The sequence below is a fragment of the Emys orbicularis genome, chromosome 13 (genome assembly GCF_028017835.1).
Source record: "Emys orbicularis isolate rEmyOrb1 chromosome 13, rEmyOrb1.hap1, whole genome shotgun sequence".
Classification (NCBI taxonomy): domain Eukaryota; kingdom Metazoa; phylum Chordata; order Testudines; family Emydidae; genus Emys; species Emys orbicularis.
In genome coordinates, this window is record NC_088695.1 from 38,437,631 (window position 1) to 38,460,245 (window position 22,615).

The 22,615-nt window shown below is 38.6% G+C and overlaps 1 protein-coding gene across 1 annotated transcript in view; it reads right to left on the minus strand.

The window, feature by feature from the left end:
- The window catches only part of MBTD1 (mbt domain containing 1), a 41,729-nt gene extending 19,600 nt beyond the window's left edge, over nt 1–22,129 (minus strand). Inside the window, exons 1-13 of the mRNA XM_065415768.1 lie at nt 22,089–22,129; nt 21,759–21,960; nt 20,395–20,528; nt 18,703–18,817; nt 18,520–18,602; nt 10,434–10,551; nt 8,115–8,249; nt 7,510–7,598; nt 6,004–6,238; nt 4,438–4,493; nt 4,012–4,116; nt 2,966–3,113; nt 11–93 (exon numbers count right to left, since the gene is read on the minus strand). Coding sequence (XP_065271840.1) covers nt 11–93; nt 2,966–3,113; nt 4,012–4,116; nt 4,438–4,493; nt 6,004–6,238; nt 7,510–7,598; nt 8,115–8,249; nt 10,434–10,551; nt 18,520–18,602; nt 18,703–18,817; nt 20,395–20,528; nt 21,759–21,912 — 1,455 coding nt within the window. The 5' untranslated portion in view covers nt 21,913–21,960; nt 22,089–22,129. The remainder of the gene's footprint in view (nt 1–10; nt 94–2,965; nt 3,114–4,011; nt 4,117–4,437; nt 4,494–6,003; nt 6,239–7,509; nt 7,599–8,114; nt 8,250–10,433; nt 10,552–18,519; nt 18,603–18,702; nt 18,818–20,394; nt 20,529–21,758; nt 21,961–22,088) is intronic.
- Nucleotides 22,130–22,615: the final 486 nt, after the last annotated feature.

Sequence of the window (22,615 nt, forward strand, 5' to 3'; positions counted from 1 at the left end):
TTTATCTTACCTTATTGAAGAGTTTTACAGGTGCTGCTATAGAGTCAGTTTCCCTGAGGTAGTCAAACCATTTGAAAGGGAGTTTTGCATAACCTGTGAATTTTAAATAGTACCTTCGTACATCAACTGCAAACTTTGTTCATTTAAAAACAACACTGTTAGTGCTACATTGTCACTAAAAACACAAAGAAGCTAGACACAAATATCAAAATATTTTTCTCAATTTGAGTTTTTGCTCCATATTGGCTTCCACACAAATCAAACAGAGAAGAAAACCTCTTTAAATGTTATAACAGCCTTTTCATAATGATGTGACTAAAGACAAATCTGCAAAATCATCTATTCTTTCCTGTGGGAGAAAAATAATTTTATCCTTGAAAAGTTGGATTTGTTTGGAGAAGACTGGCCAAAACACAATCAGTGAAATAGTGTTTTTAAAACAGAGATCATAGGGTTAGAAAAAGCAGCAACGGAGGTAATGAAGGGCTTCTCTCCACCTTATAAACTAGAGGAGACACAACTGTTTCTCAATAATGTATTTAATTTTGGTTAGTCTATTGAACTTGCATGGGATAGAGAGGACTGTTTTGGGGCGACTTTTCCCTTCCGACAGCTTCTTAGACCAGAAAGTCTCAAATTTTGGCCCTTGAACCAACAATAGTTTGCAGATTTCTTTGTGGTGGTCTGTAGAATTAAACATTTTGAAAAACAAAGAGGTGATGGGGGCTTGGAATGATGGGATGGAAGATAGTCCCCATAGGATCTCACTAAAAGTGGTGTGCAGAATAATTTAAAGAGAGAGAGTGAGAAAGCCACTGTTTTAGTCCAAGCTGCCACTTTGGGTCACAGCTCAATACGACAGGGCTACAGTCCTCAGACATATAATTAAACTTTAACAACAAACTCCCGTCCCAATCCTGAAAGGTGCCAAGTGTCCTCGACTTCCACTGACGTCACTGGGAGCCGAGAGTGCTCCGCGCCTTACAAGATTGAATCCTATGTTTCAAGGCCCCTTTTTTCACAGTGTAAAATTTCAAGCTAACAAGGTGAATATGGAAAGGGTGGCAGCAAGCCAAGTTCACACCACCCTTATGAACAGACATGTCTGATTGGCTGCAGATTCATCAAGATAGCAGGGCAAGAGGTGCACATAAGAATTTTTTTTTTGTTAGCATTAGAGAGATCTTCTGACACACATGTTCAATAATTTTTTACAAACATTATCTAATTAATCCTCACAACAGGCCTACGGGAAAGATGGGAGCAGAGGAAGCCCATCCCAGAGCTAAGATTAGAACTCAGGACTTCCAATTCCCATAATTTAGCCACTAGAACACACCTCTCACAGGTATTAAGGGGGCTCTGATCATTATAATAATGCATTTGCTTCAGAAATAATGTAACCTACTAAGAAGGTTAAAGTTCTAGAACATTCTTACTGCTGTTTGTTAGTCATACACATGAAACTAAATTTTACAAAAAACTGAATATGATTTATAAGAATAGTCTAGCAATGGATGATACAGGATTGCTATCGAGAATTCTAGAGAGAGAAAGAGAAGAAACGCAGACAAAAGCAGAAAAGGAGGAGAGCTGCCCCGATGTAAGAAACACGGCAGTATATTAAATGATATTAACAGAAGTTCACCTTCTGTCGTAGGTTCAGTGATTAAATAATAAACATTTACTCAGGATTATTCAAAGACAGGCATCTATCATTTGTAGTGTATCGTCCATTTAAAAGTCTGGTTTTACCAGAATGTGTATAGACACACATTTTGTCATTATTAAATGTTCATTCTGTAAATGACTCCGAAATCTTATTTGTTTGGAGGCGGTAGAAAGTATTTTTTTTTTAAAAAAGGCACAGGATGGACTATATGTTTTTGGCAGGTCAGATTATCCCCATGATTGTTTACTGTAGTAATTGCACTGAATGTTACAGCTCCAGTAAGCAAGGGTAAATCTGCTCACCTACGGATTCGCCAAATGCTAAAAGCCAACAGATTCGTGTCAGCTAACGGGAATGCTATGAAATGTTTTTCTTTTTGTTGCAGGCACAACTGTCAGTACACTCAATATTCAGAAAATCTCTGCACTCAGTGCCAATAGAAGCTTGCATTTAACCAGTAATATAGGCTCCCCCCGTCTCCTTCCAATAATTTAGAGATTTTGAATGAATAGGGACAGAGACAAAATTCTTACAAAAAACTAAACAAACAGTGAGCACCTATCATCTATTATGATGCAATTACCTCTCTCTCCCTTTATATGTTGCTAAAGTAATGTAATAAAGTTTAGCGATGAAGTCAACAGAAAACCATCTGCAGACACGTATGATGGTGTTCAGACAGTTTTGCTCACAAAAATCATTCCTTAGGCCTTGTTCAAAAAAAATGAACCCCTCCCACTCCGATGGATACTGATATGAAGGATACATTTATGTGCATTTTAGCAAGAGAAAATAATTCATCATGCCTGATTAATAAATCTGCAACACTTTACAATGCTTTTAATATGGACAATTGCTCTATCATAATTCCAATCCTCTGCTGGCCCAAGACTCCCTAGCATTGATATTCTCGAGATGGTTCTGGAAGTGCTCTGCATCTCTTCCCCCATCCCCCCCAGCATTAATTGATGCTGAATATAACTAATTTTACTCAGTAAGAGTTTAGGTTATGTAGTGGCCATATTCTACCTTTAATCTTTGTGTAGTCAAAACAAATCTCATTTTATTTGCCCATGAATTAATCAAGCATTCAATTTGGGCTCTTCTATACATTGAGTTTGACATCCCTGTTTCAGACCATTTTAAAGTAGTGCTGAAGTTTCTGTTTGAAATCAAGATGGTTCTGAAAATGAAATGAATGCTGTAAAATGATTTAAGAAACAAAGAATGTGATTATACAGAATACCACTGAAAAATAATCAAAATTGAAGTTGGTCAGAATAGTGTAAATACCTCTGGGTGGAGTTAGCTCAATCGCATTAATTTCACAGAAACCAACAGGGAAAATAGAAGGGGAGGTGGCATGGTAACAAAACCAGTCAGACCCATCTGCTGCTTCTGAGCCATCAATCCCGATCATTAGATATCCATCTGCTAACACCTTTGGAAATAAAAACAATATTGTACATTAAGCACCTTTATACTCTGTGAAGGCCAGGCTAGAAATTTAGTATGTCATGTTTCAAAGCAGAGTAAGAAATGAAACAAATATGTATAAGGAACACTGTCAACTTAAGAAAAGTCACTTCTCTCCAATATTTTTTGTTGTATATGCTATTGCGATCATTAACTGGCAACAATAATAGAAGAGCGAGATTAGAGACTATTTTAGTTTTCAGGTTTTTTCCTTTGAGTATTTGACGGCGCTTTGCGTAGTATCAGTTTCACTCTATCTTTGTATAGTTAGTTTCCTTTGTAGCTTGTGAGGGTCTTCCACACAGGAAAAAAAATTATATATTAAAAAAAAAAAAAAACCCCTATAAAACCAAAAACATTGGCAGGAATATTTTTGGACAGATGTATTATCCAAAGCTTTTGTGAGGGATTAGACTGTCTGCAAAATAGCCAGATGAGAATTAACAGGTGGTTCCATTGCACATTAATTTTACAGGCATACTGTTTGTCAATCAAAATTCTGGCTGGAATTTTGAACGTTCGTGAATGCCACATACAGATACTTTTCATCTGCCACTATAACAATCAACCATTCTTAATACTCCAGTAACAGGAAAGCAGCTCATAAATGGAAGCCATTGGTAAGCATTCACAAATTGCACACATTATCCTTTTATTGGAAGGGGTGGATGTGGAAGGAGCAGACGAGAGTACATGCTGTTGACCAACACATTGATTGCTTTTTTAAAAATCTTGTTTTAAATAAAATATCAGCCTTTATTAAAAAGTGTTTTTAGCAGCAGTATTGATTACAGAAGACTGGAAATCAGATTAACAGGATTCATGTCCCATTCTTCCACAAAAGTATAAATTCAGTCTCTTACCTTCCTAATGGTTGCAACACATATTGCAGACAGGTTTAAGGGATCGATAGCTTCCAATTTCATTCCCTCCTTGAACCATTCTCCACTTGGATCTACTTCTTTTACCTAAAGATTCATACAACGGCATTACACAGCTAGCTGAGGTGACAAGAACAACTGATTTATAAGACAATATAACCACACCCATGAAACAAAGTTTGCAGCAAAAAGACCAAAATACCTCTCAAACTCCCTGTCAATTTTGCTTACATCAAAATGCCTAACAGCATTTTTTTTTTTTTTAAAAAAAAGAGTAATTTCAAATAGTGACAGACCTTTGTACAGTAATTTGGTATAATTTCTCAGTTATGCTTGGTCTTCAAGTAATGAAAAATTCCTCTTCCAACTCTGAGTAAACAAACTTAGAGATCTCGTTAGTAATCTTACCTTTGCAAATAAATGTGGGGGTGCATCATAATGTCCGTCCTGTTTCTTTGTAATATCTACAAGGGACAGTTACATTATTAATCAGTAAATATTTATGAAGAGACTAATACCCACCCCAAAAACAAACAAGCACCTTTTCCTGACATTGTACCATTTAAGGCAGTCATAACTTTACAAACATGTGGGCCCAAAGTGTATAAAGAGGCCACAGCAGTATGCCACCTAGACAATTTGGGAATGGAGCTCAAATCATGCAATTTATGTATTTTGAGGACAAGAGATATGACAGCATTCAGAAAACACTGATACCCAGAAGCCTTGATTATAGCACAAAAGTGTCAGTGAAATACATATAAGCTTTTGCAGAAGTTTGACAAGTCAAACTAGTTTGCATTCTCAGTAGAGTTAAAGCAGAGAACTGACAAATTGAGGACTTATACACATAAGTGACTTCAAGGCTTAATATAATTAAATTTTGATTTAAAACATCCTGGTATTGTAGTCATGCTGTTTGTTACCTCATTTTTGTACTAGAAATTCTTGTTTTTGTGAAACATTTTTGTAGTGTGGTGGGATCCATAGCTCTGATAGGATCCTATAACAGAGGAGCCGCCTGATCTTTGCAGGAGTTTGCAGCTACTGGTTGGATCCTCTTCTCTGAAATGAATTCCAGCAGCTTTGTGAAAAGCTCTTATGTCCATTTCCAGGAAGCAGTCCTGAGCATGATTTCTTTTAACTGTTTCCCTTTTATTTTTATATTGATTTCAATGAAGGTTTCCAACCATAAAAAATATTGATATTTTAGTGTCCAAAGCTGGTGCAACGTGGAGCTTTTTTATTCCTGTTCTATGTTACAGAGGAGTGGCTTATGTGCAAAGAGAATCTTAGCAACAGACAATGTTAATTTATCATTAAGAAGAGGATATAAAATATTTAAAAAATAGAAAAGTTTTGATTTTAGGTGATCAAAACTCCACTACACATCTGTCAGCCTCTACTTTTCTGTCCCTCTTCTGACAACTTCTGCAATGCAGTTACATGTTGCCATACAAAAATAGGAAGCACGCCCAAAGGTTGAGGTCAGAACAAAATAAACTGAATTAAATCAATAACACAAGCAATACTTGTGCTGACTTAACCGTACCACCTAGGTGGTGGCAGCAGGTGGGGCAGTGCTGTGTAATTCCAGGGTGCCAGCAGCAAGACATGCTAAATACATAGAACATTGGGCTTTGTCTACAGAAACCATTGTTTACTCTAGCTTATATTGTAAACATTCCTAGATACGGTCTCATGGATGGAACTTCTCATTGAAGTTCACCCGAGCTCTTCCAAACCCTGAAGGAAACACTGATAATAGTTTTTAAACTAAGCCATACAGAGCGGAGACCTAGTGGCTGAAAAAAAGTCTTGATTAGCACCAGTGCATACGTTTTTGAAGATATAATTACTTGAATTAGAAGCTTTTTCAGCCAGCTTGCTCCTTTTAGCCAAATCATTGCATGAAGTATCTTTCAAATAAGCCTGTACTGCTGACAAGGTATCTTTGCAACACAACTTGCTTACCAGATCTTTTGAAGCGATGTCCTATACTTCGGGACCAACCAATGTGATGAATGAGTGGGCTGTACATATGGCACCAGAAATCATCCGTTTTGTCTTCACTTTCTTCATATACCAATCTTAATCGTCCTCCAATTACACTGTCTACAACTGCTACCCGTGTTCGACAGAGATGCGTTTTGTCAACAACTTCTACTCTCATGGAAGGTTTGAAAGGATACTGCATACTTTCTGACACCTTAAAATAATAGGGAAAATGTTTAGTCACCTGTCATCTGCTATTAAAGCACCTTCCACTAAATTCAGTCTCCAGTTTCTTTGCTGCAAAAACCACCATGAACATTTTCTCCTGTCTATATCAGGATGATGTAATAATGGTAAGATCCATAAAGTGAACTTCTCACAAAAAATAACCTGGAATGGTACAGCTATATTATGTAAGGAAGGCCCTGATCCAACTCCCACTGAAGTTAATGGAGTGTTTCCATCGACTTTAATGGGAGTTGGCTAGGTCATCAGTGATTGATAATCAGATGATACCTTGCAGAACAACAGTTAATTTGTAATGTGAGATGAAGACAAACCAGTTTTGTTTATTTTCCTACATACACAAAGTGCAAGATTTTTTAAAAATTATGAGGAGTCCGGTGGCACCTTAAAAGCTAACAGATTTATTTGGGCATAAGCTTTAGTGGGTAAAAAACCCACTTCTTCAGATGCATCAAGTGAAAATTACAGATGCAGGCATAAATATACTGGCACGTAAGGTAACTCCCTTCTCTTCATGTGTCAGTATATTTATGCCTACTTCTGTAATTTTCACTCCATGCATCTGATGAAGTGGGTTTTTTACCCACTAAAGCTTATGCCCAAATAAATCTGTTAGTCTTTAAGGTGCCACCGGACTCCACGTTGTTTTTGTGGATACAGACTAAATACGGCTACCCCTCTGATATTTAAAAATTATACATCACAGATGGACACAGATGTTCTCTATCTAACACAGTGATTCTCAACCTATTTATCATCGTGGGCCACATGCGGCCCACAAAGTGTTATCTGGACCACAGGTTGAGAACCAGTGCCCTCCTCTTAACCCCCCCCCCCACACACACAAACCCCTATGCTCATCGCCCTCTGCCCAGAGACCCCTTCACAGAGTGGGGCCAGGAGTGGGGCAGGGACCCTGACCCAGGACCCTGCTGTGTGGGGACCCTGACTCCCGCCATGCAGGGTTTGGAGGCAGCCAGGACCCCAACCCCACCGGGTGGCTGGGAGCCCAGAGCCCCGCTGGACGGCAGAGAGCCCATGACTTTAGCACATAGCTGAGCCCATGGGCCACGGGTTGAGAACCGCTGATGTAGCCACTGAAGAGGTAAGGCAAAGGGAGTAGCTGCAGTTCTATCTTCCTCCACAAGAGGGGCCAAAGTGCCATTGCAAAACAGTTCAATTCCTCACACAGTAATGAGGTTGTGTTTATATTACATTATTTATATCACATCAACTTACCTTCTGAGAAAAGTCAGGAGGAAGAGTTTTGGCACCAGTAAGTCGCTTCACGAGAAAAGCTTTCCAGTTTGTGTATTTGTGTTGGATTGCTGTTGCAAATAAAGGGGGGGGGAAGTCAATGATTACTAATTAAGTTAATCTATTAGAGATACAAAGTTAAAGACAGTATTTGTAAAACAATATAAAATGATTGTTAAAATACTGAATGAAAATATCAGAATAATTAAAACGTATCAAAAGCCTTAAAGGCTGAATTCTGCTCCAGTTTCACAACTGTATGTGTGTATATTTTGGGGCAGAAGCTGACCTAAGATTTTAATGAAGAATACATTAAATAAAACAGAGTATGCTTTAGCAACTGATGAATTTAATTACTTAGGATCTGATCTTAATGATCCTTATTCACACGAGTAAGGGGTATTTCCTGTGAAGATCCGCAGGATCAGGTCCTCATTGACCCATAGGCAACCAGATTTATTCACAACTTTACATACGATTCGTAAATGAGAGCCATATCAATTTGACATCTGAATCACAATGAATTCAGTTAAATGTAGAAGATTACAATCTCTACTACTGAATCAGGAGTGCTAATATTTACATACTTCTAGGTGGGACTAGAGGCTTCCCACTAGTTGCACACCAACCAACTGGGTGGATGTCAGACCCACACACGTTGCACCAGAAGTCAACACTTGAATCGTTTTCAAACCCTTCATATCTCAGCAAAGCATTGTAGCCTGAAAGAGAGCAATCCCATGTTTAAAAGCTATAGCTGAGTGAGGTTATAAAAGGTTAATACTATTCCACCCAGCATAATGCATGTTCACTGAATTTTTTAGTCTATATGATTCAGAAGGCATCTTGCCTGACTTGAAGGTAATTTAGTAACAATGCAAAAAAATTAAAAAACGTTCTGAGGTACTATGCATGTGTATCTTATATAGTAGGAAAATGTGTATATGACCTTATAATTAAAGATTGTTGTATTGAATATACAGAGGAAGTGTGTTTAATTATAATGTATGCAGTCCTTGACTTTTGAGTGTTTAACTATGTAACCTTTAACTTTGTAAGAAAGAAGATCAGTAGTGGAGTTTACGAGTTCACTGATCTGGAGCTATTTGATTTCATATTTCCTGATCCTGAATCATCCATAATGTGAGGAAGCTGTTCCCTGAAAACTGGGCCAACGCAAAACAGGCCCAACCAGCAGAGTTTAACACCTGAGCAGGAGAAAAACTGAGAAGTTTGGAAGCTCTGCAGGTGGGAGTTTCTCTCCCTTATTACCTCTGCAAGGATAAAGATTCATACATAATCTGTGTGTGGTGAAAAGCATCTTCAAAGAAAACTGTTGAGAGTGGAAGCTTTTATGTAGACATTTGCTAAATGATTACCATATATACTCGTTCATAAGCTGAATTTTTTAGTAAAGCATCAGAAAAGGGGGTCGGCTTATGAACGAGTATAGAGAGGGGGAGAGGTGGGACAAAGCCCTCTCCCCCCCACCCCAACAGAGGGGGCAGCACAACCAGCAGACCCAGAAGGGAAGAGGCGGGGCCAGAGTCTCTCCTCTTCTGGCCATGCTGCTCTCCCCCCAGCCTCTGAAGCAGCTGCAGCTCCAGGGCTGGCAGGCTGCGGCCGCACTGCCCAGCCTGCTGGAGAAGCTCCGGCCAGGCCAGAGACATCTTCCACTGGCCCACCCCAGGTAAGGTGGGAAGGGACGGGAAGGGGAGAGTGTGGGGGTCCCGGGCTAGGGGTGGGGCAGGGAGGAATCATGTGGGGAGGTCCCAGATTAGGGGTGGGGTCATGTGGGGGGTGGTCACAGGGGTTACTCCCCGACCCTCAGCTTCTCCCCCTCCCCAAAATTTCCCCACCAGTTGCTGTCCTGGGCCATCAGGGTAAGTCGCTGGTGGGCTGGGACATTTTGTTTAGGTTTACCTCCGTGCCTGTGGACACTCGAGGTAAACAAACCGTCTCAGCCTGCCAGCGGCTTATCCTGATGGGCCGGGAGCCAAAGTTTCAGACCCCTGAATTATAGGGTCAGCTTATGAATGGTTCATAAAAATTTTCCATTTTTACTTAGCCATCTTGGGGGGGGGGGTCAGCTTATAAATGAACCAGCTTATGATTGAGTATATACGGTAATTTAGGATTCAGTGCAATGAAGTAATAAGCACCTTCAACTCCCACTGAAGCAAACTGGAGTTGAAGGCCCACAGCACATCAAAGGAGACAGTTGCAACATCTTACAACATTTATCTTAGTCTTATAGCTCTGAGTGGCAGCCCACTACTGCTCTCATTGACTTCAACTGGAGGAGTAGCAGGCTTTGTATAAGGCCTGGTCTACACTAACCCCCAAATTCGAACTAAGGTACGCAACTTCAGCTACGTGAATAACGTAGCTGAAGTCGACATACCTTAGTTCGAACTTACCGTGGTTCAGACGCAGTCCACACGCGGCAGGCAGGCTCCCCGTCGACTCCGCGGTACTCCTCTCGCCGAGCTGGAGTACCGCAGTCGACGGCGAGCGCTTCCGGGATCGATTTAGCGCGTCCAGACCAGACGCGATAAATCGAACATGGAAGTTCGATTGCCAGCTGTCGAACTACCGCGGTAGTGTAGACCTGGCCTTAGTTATTACTTCATATTCATGAATACATTTTCAGCTAAATCTTTTTCTCTTTTAAAACAACCCTTCCCCCCCCCCCCCCCCCCCAACACAACTACAGATTATAGTACTCAGAGAGAACACTGAATTACTTTCCAGATACTACTAGGATAGCTTCTTAAAGCCTATATTTATCTCTACAAATCCTTCTTGCTTTTAAAAGAAATTGCTCAGTTCCCTGAATTGAGACTTCCCCAATACAATTATCATTGCAATCATTTTAATACATATGATCTGAAAAAAAAGTTAACCTGCTAATTTCACAATTCCAGCTATCCAGAAGACTTTGGTAGGTAGGCTGCAGTCTGTGTTCGGAACTTCCACTCGCACTCCTTCCGAGATATCACCCCAGCATGTCCCCATGGGTGCCTGTCATTTAAGTTAGAGGGGAGGGGAAAATCACATCTCTTTATTCCATTTGAAAGTGAAATATTCATTTTTGTTTTATTAAAGCTTTATCAATGACCTGCAAAAACTGGAAAAACTCAATACAAATGACACACACAAACACATATTTAGAGAATGAGAACTCTGAAAAATCAAGTTTGGTTTTCTTCTCACAATTTATAAGGAATTTTGTTATATAATTACTACTGCTAGAATATTTCAGCAGTTCTGTGACTCTCAATTTAATAGTTGCAAAACACAAGCACTAGTAAGTTATACATACTCTCAACCCAGCATCATTCCACAACATGTTTCAATCCAAAGCTAGGATCTGATCTCAGTGACATTGTTGTAAATCCACAGCAACTCTGACTTTAGTAAAATTTCTTTGGATTTATACATGTGCCACAGATATAACAATCTGACCCATAGTCTCTACAGCAGTAATTTCTTTTCAGAACTCTCCTTGAATCTTTTCTGCAGATTTAATGGGATGGGGTTTATCTCCCACTGGTTAATGCAGTTCACATGCCTTTATAGGAATGGGTTTTCGCAAGGCCTTCAAGCGATCATCTCATCAGTTAAGAACAATGAGAGATGCAGTCTAAGTCAGCTGCACAATTCACATGAATATCAATGGAAATTGCACTGCTTTGAAAGTTTAGACTGATGTGTTAGCAGCAGCAACAACAAAAAGCTGAATGTACTTTAAGGGTTTTTGGAAAATTGTAGATAGAAGCCAAATGTCCTTTTACATTCAGTTCGTGAAGGGAAGTTTCATTAGGTTGGACATGAGGAAAAGATACTTGATCGATAACTAACTAGTCAAAGGAGGTGTTGTGGGAACAGTGAAAGTGTGTGATGCTGAACAGTCACTAGAACTTATAGTTCACTAAGCCAAGGTTATTAGCAGCAGAATTAGAATCTTCCATGTAAAAAGTTACAGCTTGCAACTATCACATAACGCAACTAGTAGCTATGTAGTTATTGAGAATAGTGTTATCACATCACACGAAAACAGAATTGTCTTAAGTTTCTTCTTTAACATGGACTCACTGTCCTTTTTTAAAATAGAGACTACCCAGAAACAGGTATTCAGATTTTTGAAAATTCAGAATAGTAGCCAAATCCACACCAAAAGATGTACTGAGAGGAACAGACCCTGATCAGTGCAGACAGTATCTAAGCAGATTTTGTGTGGGCAAATGAAGGAATTTACTAGTTTTGTACCACATCAGGCAGCAAACATCTTTCATTTAAGGCTCTATGCCTTTTTACAAGTCTCCTTGCAAACACAAAGGACTTGAACACAATTCACTGGAAAGACCACAGTATTCAGTCCCCAGCCTCTCAGAAGCCAAGCTGTGAAGGAGAGGGGAAGAAGAGTTGCCCTAGTTCTGAATGCTTAGAATCTGGAAGTCTGCTGGAGATCAGCTATGGCCACCTAGCAACAGTGAACGTCAAATTTATACTACGGGGGAAACACAGGATACCCTTACTACTCAGAGTATTGGAGGACAGACTGCATGAACTGTTTTCCCCAGTAAGGGAAGACATATCCATTACAAATATGACAAATTTATTTTTCTTGAAGCCTGGTCTTTTCATGTTCTACTATATCTCCTACACCATTCTAGACTGTAGGGCTCTCCCTTTGACCATTTGACACAGAGAAATAACTTGAAGGAAGATAGTTTATTTATGTATAAACAAATGCAATTTTCTACAGTTGGATTTCTCCATCTAGGAGGATAACCCAATCAAGCTACTGTTTAGTCAGCTCTGACATATTGTTCTTTCACTTTGACATTTTAGGGAGCTCTTCCTCTATTTAGCTTTCAATGTGGTCCTACTACACATCTTCTATTAGATCTAAATTTACACCTGTGGCTTTTTAGAAAAGGAAGGGGAAAATAAGCTTTTTAAAACTTACATTTATGGGACTGTCTGTAGCCTTGTATACAACGCTACAGATGGGTCCAAACAGCTAAGAGTGTTAATATCTGAAATGATCTGATACGGTACACAGCCTTTTGTTTAAAAATAAGTTATATTTTACTAATAGTTTACATTTTTAGTTGATCCAGAGAACCCAAGAACTGAAACTGTCAGGGCTTTTTTTTTCTCCTCTCCGCAAGTCAACCAATATCTGAGTTGGCACAAAGATTTTATATTTCTAGATTGTGGATTGGTATAGGGGTAAATAGCAGAAAGTTAAATTTGTCCTTGTCTGTGAAAACAGTGGTTCTGCTAGTTTCTCCTACACCAATCCATATGGCTCACCCTTTAGAAGAGAGCCATCCTGGGTAATGATCACTTTATAAGAGCTAGGTATTATTATTGTATTCAATGATAGTATACAATATATCTAATATACTGTATATCTTTTTTTTTTTTCTCACCTAATGAATGTTCTTAAGGGAGGAAGATTAGGTAACGCAGGGCTATGATAGCCATCTTCCTTCATGTCTTCTCTCTCTTCATCTGACTAATCAATGTTTGTACAGTGCTTTGAAAAGAAACTTAAAGCACTATGTAAGTTCTAAATCTTATTCATCTGCTTACTGGATGGGGGGTAACTCTGAAGTCTGGATTGGCATAGTATGAACTAGCAGAACCATAAATTTACAGCTAAGAACAAATTTACCTTTCAGACTCATGACGAATAGATCCACCTCAGGTTCCTCCCCAATCAAGGAAGATCTGGTTCACCACTTCCTGATCCAGGGACCACTCGTGAGGGTTAATCTGAGAGTGACAGTCGCCTTCCCTGCAAGGTAAGTTGCAATCAGGAAGGTCCTGTTGGACACCATCCAAATTCAAACCTCCAGGGTTTCCTAAGATGTGACTCCCTACATGATAAGCATCTCAGCTTGGCTGTCTATTTGTACAGAAACCTTTTGGGGAACACCTGATTTCTCTAGGCCCAGGATGCCTTCAGGGTTGCCCTTCTAGGATTCTGATATGAAACTTGGACTCAGAGGGTTAAATGCAAAGAGATGCTGCGGATTCCTGAAATATATGAGGACAGTATCCTAATACCATGTGTGTAGATAGTATCTACACAGAAGGTAACAAGAGAAAGGATGGGAAAGGAAGATTAGAAGTACAGCAGTGCCACCTAGTGTACAAACTGAGAATGCCACTTTTTAATCAGAGAACTAACAATTGGACTTCTTTTTAATGGGAAAATGAAAATATTTCATTCTAAAATAATATTCATCTGAAAGGGATTTTGAAACATATACCACCAGATAAACCTGTGAGCTTTAGATTGGCAACAGGGTGGAAAAAACATGAATACTGATCTTGTATATTAAGTTGCCTAATAGCAAGTATTGACTAGAGACTCAACGTTATCCTTGCTCTGCTCACTAGGAACATTTGAGGTACTCTCCCTATTTTTTAATGACTATTGGAGAAAAGTAAGCTCTTTTTAGAAATCAAGGAAAATGAAACAAGAATTTAGGTTAGTTACAAAAATCACAAATGGGAAAAGAAATACCAAGCCTATCTAGTGATGATGGATTATATTAAATTACTATTGCTGTAGAGGTCCGATGGATTTAAATATCGGACTGGATTTTGCAGACTACCAGATACAAAACAGAAATGTGAGAGATTGTGATTCAGTGACTAGAGGAAAGAGTCCAGATGCACAAATTCTATTCATGGCTCTGCCACCAACTCACTGTATCACATTAAATACATTACTTTTCACAACTTTACATCTAAGTTTATCCACCTGTAAAATGGGCATAATACAATGTGTCTGAGGCAGATAAGTGAAACACGGAAAAGCTTGGCTATAAAGCAATACAGAAATACACAGTAGAATTTCAAGCATCATCAAAATACACTAAAGATTACAGTTTCCTCTCCATGTGCAGGTAGAGCTTCCATTAAAGCAAACAGCACTGAAGGGAAATAGACTCTTACATTAGGCATTCAATATTGAGCACTGAGAAAGGCAAACGCACACTTGAACTGCTGAAAACTATTGAATCATTAGACAAAAGCACTTCCATTCAAAATTATCAAGACAAATGGGATCTAATAACTGCTTATCTGTTGTTTAACCCTGCCCCACCCAACCAGCTAGAGCCCATGTAGCCAGATATTTTCACCCAATAGCAAATTTAAGGACAGATACCACAAAATCTTACTCTACTGAGTACTCTTTACTCATGTGGTTAGTCCTACTGACCTTAACTGGAATGGGATTGGGCCCTAGATGTATTTAGTTTGGTCTTGTGGATGAGGAATGTGCATTCATATCCATAACACATAAGTGGTAAGTAAACACCAGCAGATTAGGGTTATGGAGCTGTGTTAATGTACTTTAGGCATAGGAGACTACTAGAACCTAAAGGTCAAAATGTTCAAACTTGATTGCCTAAAGTCAGTCACCTAAATAAAAGAGGCCTGATTTTCAGATTTCAACTCACATTAAGTAGAGTGGCAGGTGTTTCAAACCTCTAAGAATCAGGCCTCTTATGTCTTGGGCAACACTAAGCACTTGAGAGTCCTCTGTTGCTTTTTACAGATCCAGGCTAACACGGCTACCCCTCTGATACTAAGCACTTGTTAATTCTAAAAGAAAATGTAAGCTCTTATTTTTTGGGTTAACAAACCTAGTCAAGTATTAAGATACATACTTATACAGAAGTCCTACTATAAAAGATGAAATACAAAGAAAACAGTGCTCAATAACTTTTCAGATAGACAAAAACAAAAGTTTTATGTTTTTTGTTACAAATTCTTATTACTGATTAAAAGACTTCCTGATGTCAGGGAATATATATTAGACTCAGTAAAAAATAACTGGTGCTCAATTAGCAGGATAATATGAATAGTGTTTTGTTTTTTTTGTTTTTTGTTTTTAAAGGCAGATGTCCTTTGAAGCAACATGGGGACAGCTATCAGATTTTTTTTTTAGGGTATAGCCTTCAAATGTTTCAGTACAATTGTCCCCCAAAACCATGAAGGTTTTGAATTTAGCACCCTGGATAAATCATCCATTAAGAATCTATATAAAGACTTGGATGTGTCTAAGTATTGGGTTATTGGTTTCCCCTCAACAAACCATTTTCTATTCTAATTGAAAAACAAATGCTCTTATAACTTTGAATTCTTTATTTCTGAGCCAGTTGAATACAGCAGCTGTGGAAAGGTAGCTTAATGCCTTACCAAACCACAAGTCAAATCACTAATCTGAAGTCCAACTACCCTTACAGTACAACAACACTGGGAAAATTAGGCATTTTTCCACACTAGTACAGTTCCACTGGTGCTACCAATGGTGGAAGCTGTAGCATATGCAGAGTGCAGGTTCTGAGATATCATAAGTGACTCAGTGATAAAAATCCACACAGCTTCCAAGGCTGGAAGCACAAGTGGAAATGCGCTGTTGCAGAAAAATTAATATAAAATTTCCCCTATACCTAGGGCCTGTCTTCACTACCAAGGTGTGTAGACCTAAATTACATTATTCCAGCTATGTGAATAACGTAGCTGGAGTTGACGTAGGTTAGGTCGACTTGCCCCAGTGTCTTCACTGCGCTGCGTCGACGGGAGACACTCTCCCGTCGATTTACCTTAATCTCCTCGGGGAGCTGGAGTACCAGGGTCGACCGGAGAGCCCTCTGCGGTCAATTTAGCGGGTCTTCACTAGACCCGCTAAATCGACCCCCGCTGCATCGTTTGCAGCAGCATCGATCTCCCCGCAGTGAAGACCAGCCCTATGAAAGACGTATGATTATTTTGTTTCTGTGTTTATGGAAAGAAAAATTCTATGATGCTGTCTGGGGGTGTTAAATAATAATTTTTAAGAGCAAACAAAACCAAAAACCAAGCAAATAAAAAAACCCCCACAAATCATAAGAGGACTATGTTCCAAAAAGGGAAGAGGAGCGATATGCCTACAGATTCTTTGATGAATAGTTTATACTATGTTCTTTGAAGAATGGTATAGAGCAAAACTGAATATCAAATCAGACCTATAGTATGCTGAACAATGCCCAAGAACTCCACTAAGGAAGTGAGAACCTACAAGAGACCTTTCAGGAATGCTGTTGGACTTAAGGAACAGAGTACAAGAAACACTACAGGGCAGGAAGAAGAAATAGGTTTCAGGTACAAGTACGTATGTAGTAGTATGCCGATTGTTCTTCAGCACTGCCACCACACTACATAGCTGTGTAAAATTCAGGATAAAGTATAAGTATGAATATAGTGTGTATTTAAAGTTACTGATGTACTATATTCTAATTCATCTGTTCAGCAGTATGATACCAAAATGTAATTAAATCTTTAAAAATTAAGTAGCATAATACTGTGAACAGGTCATTCATTCAATTATTTCAGATTTTTCCTAAGTCAGTTACATTATCCTTGAGATGTTCCAGAGTATGGAACGAAGCAGTCAAAAACAACAGTGCACAGCTTACACCGTTTTACTTACACACACACACACACACACACGAGATTTTTCCAATGGAAATGTTCTTCAGTTATATTTGAAAGCACAATTAATTATACTGCTTGTCATTTAGCATTTGCTGCTAAAATCACACAGGCTCATCTTAACACTACCTTTCACTATGCACTAATGAAATTACTTTTTATAGCATGTACAATATTGTGAAACCAGAATGAAGAAATGCTTGTTCAAGCATGTGGATGTTGGCACTGAATCACAAAGCTATACTACTCCAGGGCTTTGTTCTGTGCAACAATAAGGCCCTTAAGCATGAAGGGCTCAATTCAGCAAAGTGTGAGTGCCCTCAGTTCCCATTCACTTAGGAATTGACAGTGCACTGCACCTTGCAACATCCAGCATAAATTTTAGATCTGGGTGGAAAATGTTTTTAGTTGAAATTTTCCATGGGAGAAAACTAACAATAACCTCCCCCTTTATCGCCTTAGCCCAGAGCCCACCAAAATAAATCCATTTTCATTGAAAATTTTGACAGAAAAATTTGACTTTTCATGAAAGAAACTAAAAGTTTTAGCTTTCAGCTAAAAAGTTTCAGTTTTCCCAATATACAAGTAAAATAAACCAGAAGCTATCTAGGAAAGCAGGTGCTTTCCATGAAAATTTTCACTCTCTCAAAAACCCAATTTCCATTAAAAACCCCTTTTTGACTGAAAATTTGTGACCAGCCCTAATGAATTTATTTTGCAGACATGAAGAATTTTTTAAAATATGGATGTAACTTGCACATAGAGCTCTTAAAGAATATCTTCTAAAATGTTTCTGAAACATACAGATGTGCTATCTAAAATATGAATTTAATATTGTCTGTTGTAGCCAAAAAAACCACATACTGCTGACAGAAGCTTATATCTACGCTGTTTAACGCATAACTAAGCAATTTTTGTACTTCCATAATGCTTTGTACAAAGAAAAAGAAAGTGTGCTTTATCTTCACAACTACAGAAATTCTCTTTTTGCCCCTCAAGTAACACAGCTGACACTAAGAATCTGATTAAGAAATAAAGACAAAAACAAACTTAGAGCCAAAAGACCAATTTTATACGTGCTGCAAGAGGTATGACTTGGTCTAATAGGTAGTTTCCATCGTTATCTATTACTGTGTCTCCAACTGGTTTGGTTTAAATTCTATAAATTTGGACTAATCTATGATTGTGCTTTGAATGTGGGAAAAATAAGTTCCCAAGGGCTTAAGATACCAGCCTTCTATTTTGTAACTTTGAACCTGAATCATATATAACAAGAGTGGCTGATGATATTCAGAATGGTTTCAAGTAGAAGAATAAGGCATGCGTATTTTCTTCTATAATTTTCATTTAAAAAGTGTTTAAATATTAATGTAGTGCTAAATGAATTAATTGATAAAGTACTAAGTAACTGATTTGGTTGCTGTTTCTTGAATAAAATAAATTTAAAATGTCTCAGAGAAAAAAAAAATAGTGGAGGATACTTACATGTTTAAAACAGGTAACAGGAGCTGCTGTTAAATTATTGCTAGTAATGTAGTTACCCCAACTGAAACCTTCCACAGGGACAGCTGCTAAAAGAAAGTTATTTTGTTTAGGAAGCTGCACAAGGGGTGAACGGCAGATCTTACGTTTCCAAGAATTAGTTTCATTTCTGTTATACACAGTTACCTGTTTTAGTCTTCACTTGGTTCTGCAATGTAGCTTGGTACTGAGCATACGCTGCTAGTTTAGCCACTAAAGGTTGTTTCTGCAGAACTTTAGCCTTTTTAGTTGGAGGTTTACCCTAGGACAATAAGAGTTAAGTAAATAAAGCCTTTCAAAACTCCCAACTGGAAATTTTCAAAAATGTGCCTCACACTACTACACAAAATCAGTTCTAAAAGGTCCAAGAACATTACACAATTAATTTTGTAAACAAAATGCATCTCATGAGGCTATCCTGGTAGGCAAAAATTTTAACAAATAAAACAGAATACGGAAGTTGTCCATTCAAGTACCACATGAGCTACACTTAGCATTAGTATAGTTTAAACCCATAAAAGCAGACTCAAGGGAATGTCAGAAACATAATTTTTGCCTAGGTATGGAAACTTGAACAGCACACAGCATCAGCTGCTGTTCTACAGACAATGGGCAAAGGGACTAGACATCTGTAACTATCAAAAATATGACAAAGGCAGAATCTTAAATCTAATTCTGAGGGCCATATCATGGCAGTCATTAGGCAATACTCCCACAGACATTGGAGTTTCATGTGAGAGAAAATGGTAGAATATAACCTTGATCTCCTGGCAGCTGAGGTTTCAGTCTCTATTAATGTTATTTTTATAACACATCTATGCTAATTACCCTTTTAAATAAACGAATTTAACAAAGGGGAAAAAAGAAGGAGAATTAAAACACTTTACAACATGCCAAAGTTAATACAGCTCAATATGTCAATCTCTATACAAGGTCTTTTAAAAACCTTTTTGTGAATAAAGTGACAGCAATGGTTTCGCCACTGTGATCTGTGAAGCCAACAAGTACTTTGAGGCTAAATCTATGGATTATTCAGATGCCACACACTTACATTTAAAGGATTATCCAGCTCTTTCCACTGCAAGTGCAGTGGGCCCATGGCAGCAGTTTATTTAATTCCTCTGCACAAGAAAACTAAATACCCACAGGAAGAGTTCCTTGAACAGCAACAGACAAGGCACAAGTGGATCAGAGCATCAGCCACTGCACAGATCTTCCCTTCCTCCACCTGACCTTGCCTGTGGACCACAGAAACTATTTTGGCTACTCAGTTGGTGGAGGGGCAGAAACTAGTTTCCCACAATCCCATTCAACGTATCTGCACAATCCACTCAGGTTAGGTGGATTAGGTCAAGATTTGCTCCTTGACCCTTATAGAAGTGTTGATCTCTATTTTTGTTAGGTGAACACATTGGGTGGAGGGGCAGAAACTAGTTTCCCACAATCCCATTCAACGTATCTGCACAATCCACTCAGGTTAGGTGGATTAGGTCAAGATTTGCTCCTTGACCCTTATAGAAGTGTTGATCTCTATTTTTGTTAGGTGAACACATTGCTAATGTAACTTTTTAATTTTATTTTCCTGCAAGGGCTAAAAAGACCAGGTTTTAGGTTTAGAATTTACTCAACAGGAAATCTGCACTCAATGTAAACAGCAGATGAATAATATGATAAGTTTTGACTCACTAACACAGTTACGTTACTATGAGTTTACTAAAAAACAACCTAATTTTTTAAAAAACATGCATTAGCTCAGATAAGCATTTATCTGTCCGGTCTGGTTTATTTGTAAAACATGCAAGGATAAGTATATAAACAAGATGGTTTCTGTACCGTTACCTGAAGTCTGGCCAGAATGCTGGCCTTCTTGGAGTTTGATGAATAACTTCTGGAGCACGAAACACTACAGAAACGCTTTGTCTTAGAGTAAAAAGCATCTCGGACACCGACCATCCCACACATCTCACAGGTAGCTAATCAGAGGAGAGAAAAGGCTCAACTATAAAGCATGATAAAAATTTCAGATTAAATGAGAAGTAAAACCCAAACATAAGGATTCCATCATGAAGGTCTTATGGGTTGCAGCCTTGCTTAGCTTCATTTGCACTGTTTAGACACGAAACCATTTCTTAGTCCTTGATCTTACAAAGACTTACATGTGCTTAACTTCACAAAATGACTAGTCCCACTGACTTCAGTAGAACTACTCAAATGCCAAGGTCTTTGCTGATTCAAGGCTGTAATGGTCCCCCCAGTTTTCACTAACAGAAACTAATGACTCATCAAAAGCTGATCTTCATCCTTCATGCTACCCAGTTATAGGGTTAAAGAGACTTCAAGTGTGCGTCTGTGAATGCAGACTTCATCTGATGTTTACTACTCCCAACCCAAAATAAGACTCGTCTTTCTACTTTCCCTTGAATTACACATAAATCTCTCCCATGTATTGTGGCCAGTCAACACCCTCATCCTGCTGGCATTACACACTTTATGTGTTGCACTACCCAGTCAGCTCTAGGACACCCAGAGAAACAGAGGTTGCAGGTGACTTGTGCCACTGTGATGCCCAAAGTGGGTTTTACCACAAAAGATTCCACTGCTGGGCAATATATACGTCCTATTGTTTTTCTATAATGATGAAGGCTATCTTCCCTCTTTCTCAAAATAATGCGATTCCAAATACGTGGGGGCTGAACACTGTGTGCTGAAAGAGTGGACTTAATAGTGGTAAAGATATTTTACTAGAACATAAAGAAAACCAATATATAATAAATGCATTAATGCTCTACAAAGTTATACAGTATAATGCAACTCTGGATTCACCTCCTAAAAATGTTGTTGTTAAAAGAGGGTTAACCCAAACTTTGAGAAGGAAGACTGGCGTAGCACTTTAACAGAAGCCTAAGAACTAAAACATATTTGAATACATTTACTTGATGTAAAAATAAAAATATATACATCACATATATTTGCATAGTGTCTTTCTTGATAGGTGAATAGAAATTATTTCTTGTTTCTGGTTGTTAGGAGTAAAAGTCTTCAACGGATCTGCTTTGTTCTCACAAAGGAGGAGTCAACATGTGTTCTCAGACCCACACAAATGACACCTCAGGTTGAAATAAAACACAGAATATGGTGATACGAGAGCCCTGGGATCCAGCTGAAAACACACAAACTCAATTCCAGAAAATCTTTGTACTCACCCATGCCAGATTTACCATCTGGATAAGTATAGACCTGGCCATTATTCTTGATAATGGGGAGACTGGATGGTAAGGGAGCAACTTCTTCTTCACTCTCATCAGAGCTTGAGCTGCTACTAGTGTCCTCACTACAACTATCATAACCGTCAAACATCCCGAATGAGTCGCGTCTCTTCCTTTCTGACCGTGAAGAATGCTCAGTCTAAAAAGCAAAACACAAAAACACAAGACAAATTAGAATACTCTTAATTTAAAGATTTTGGAGATGCAGTAAATTGCAGTCTGAATTAAAGTATCTTCTCTATATACACAGAGATATCAGCCATGTACCTGCTAATAAAATTGTTCAGGACTGAAAACTTCTAGAGGCAGAATTAGCCAGTATCTGATAGTTATATACAAGAAAAAAATCCTGTCTCATAACAGGCTGAAGAGTAATGTGACAAGTCAAATCTCTTCTTTTGTTGACATCTCTTCCGAGTTCAGTAATCCAGGTACCTAGAGTATTGATAGCCAGTCAGAGCACATAAGCAAATGAGTGCATCCTAAATGGCTGCAGCCAAGTTCACTGAAAATTTAATATGCTTGTGTTGAGCTAGTCACAGACCTTAAAAAGGTTTGTTTGATCAGAGAGAAAGGATAGTCTATTGGGTAGGACACTAGTTTAGGATTTGGGAAACCTGTGTCCAAATCCCAGCTCCACCACAGACTTTTTGTGTGATCTTGGACAAATCACTTAGCCTCTCTGTGGCTCAGTTCCTTCTGTTTAAAATGTGGTACTTAAGATTGTAAGATGCTCAGATACTATGGTAATGGGGGCCATATAAACGGCTTCAATAGAAAGGTGACTAATTTGT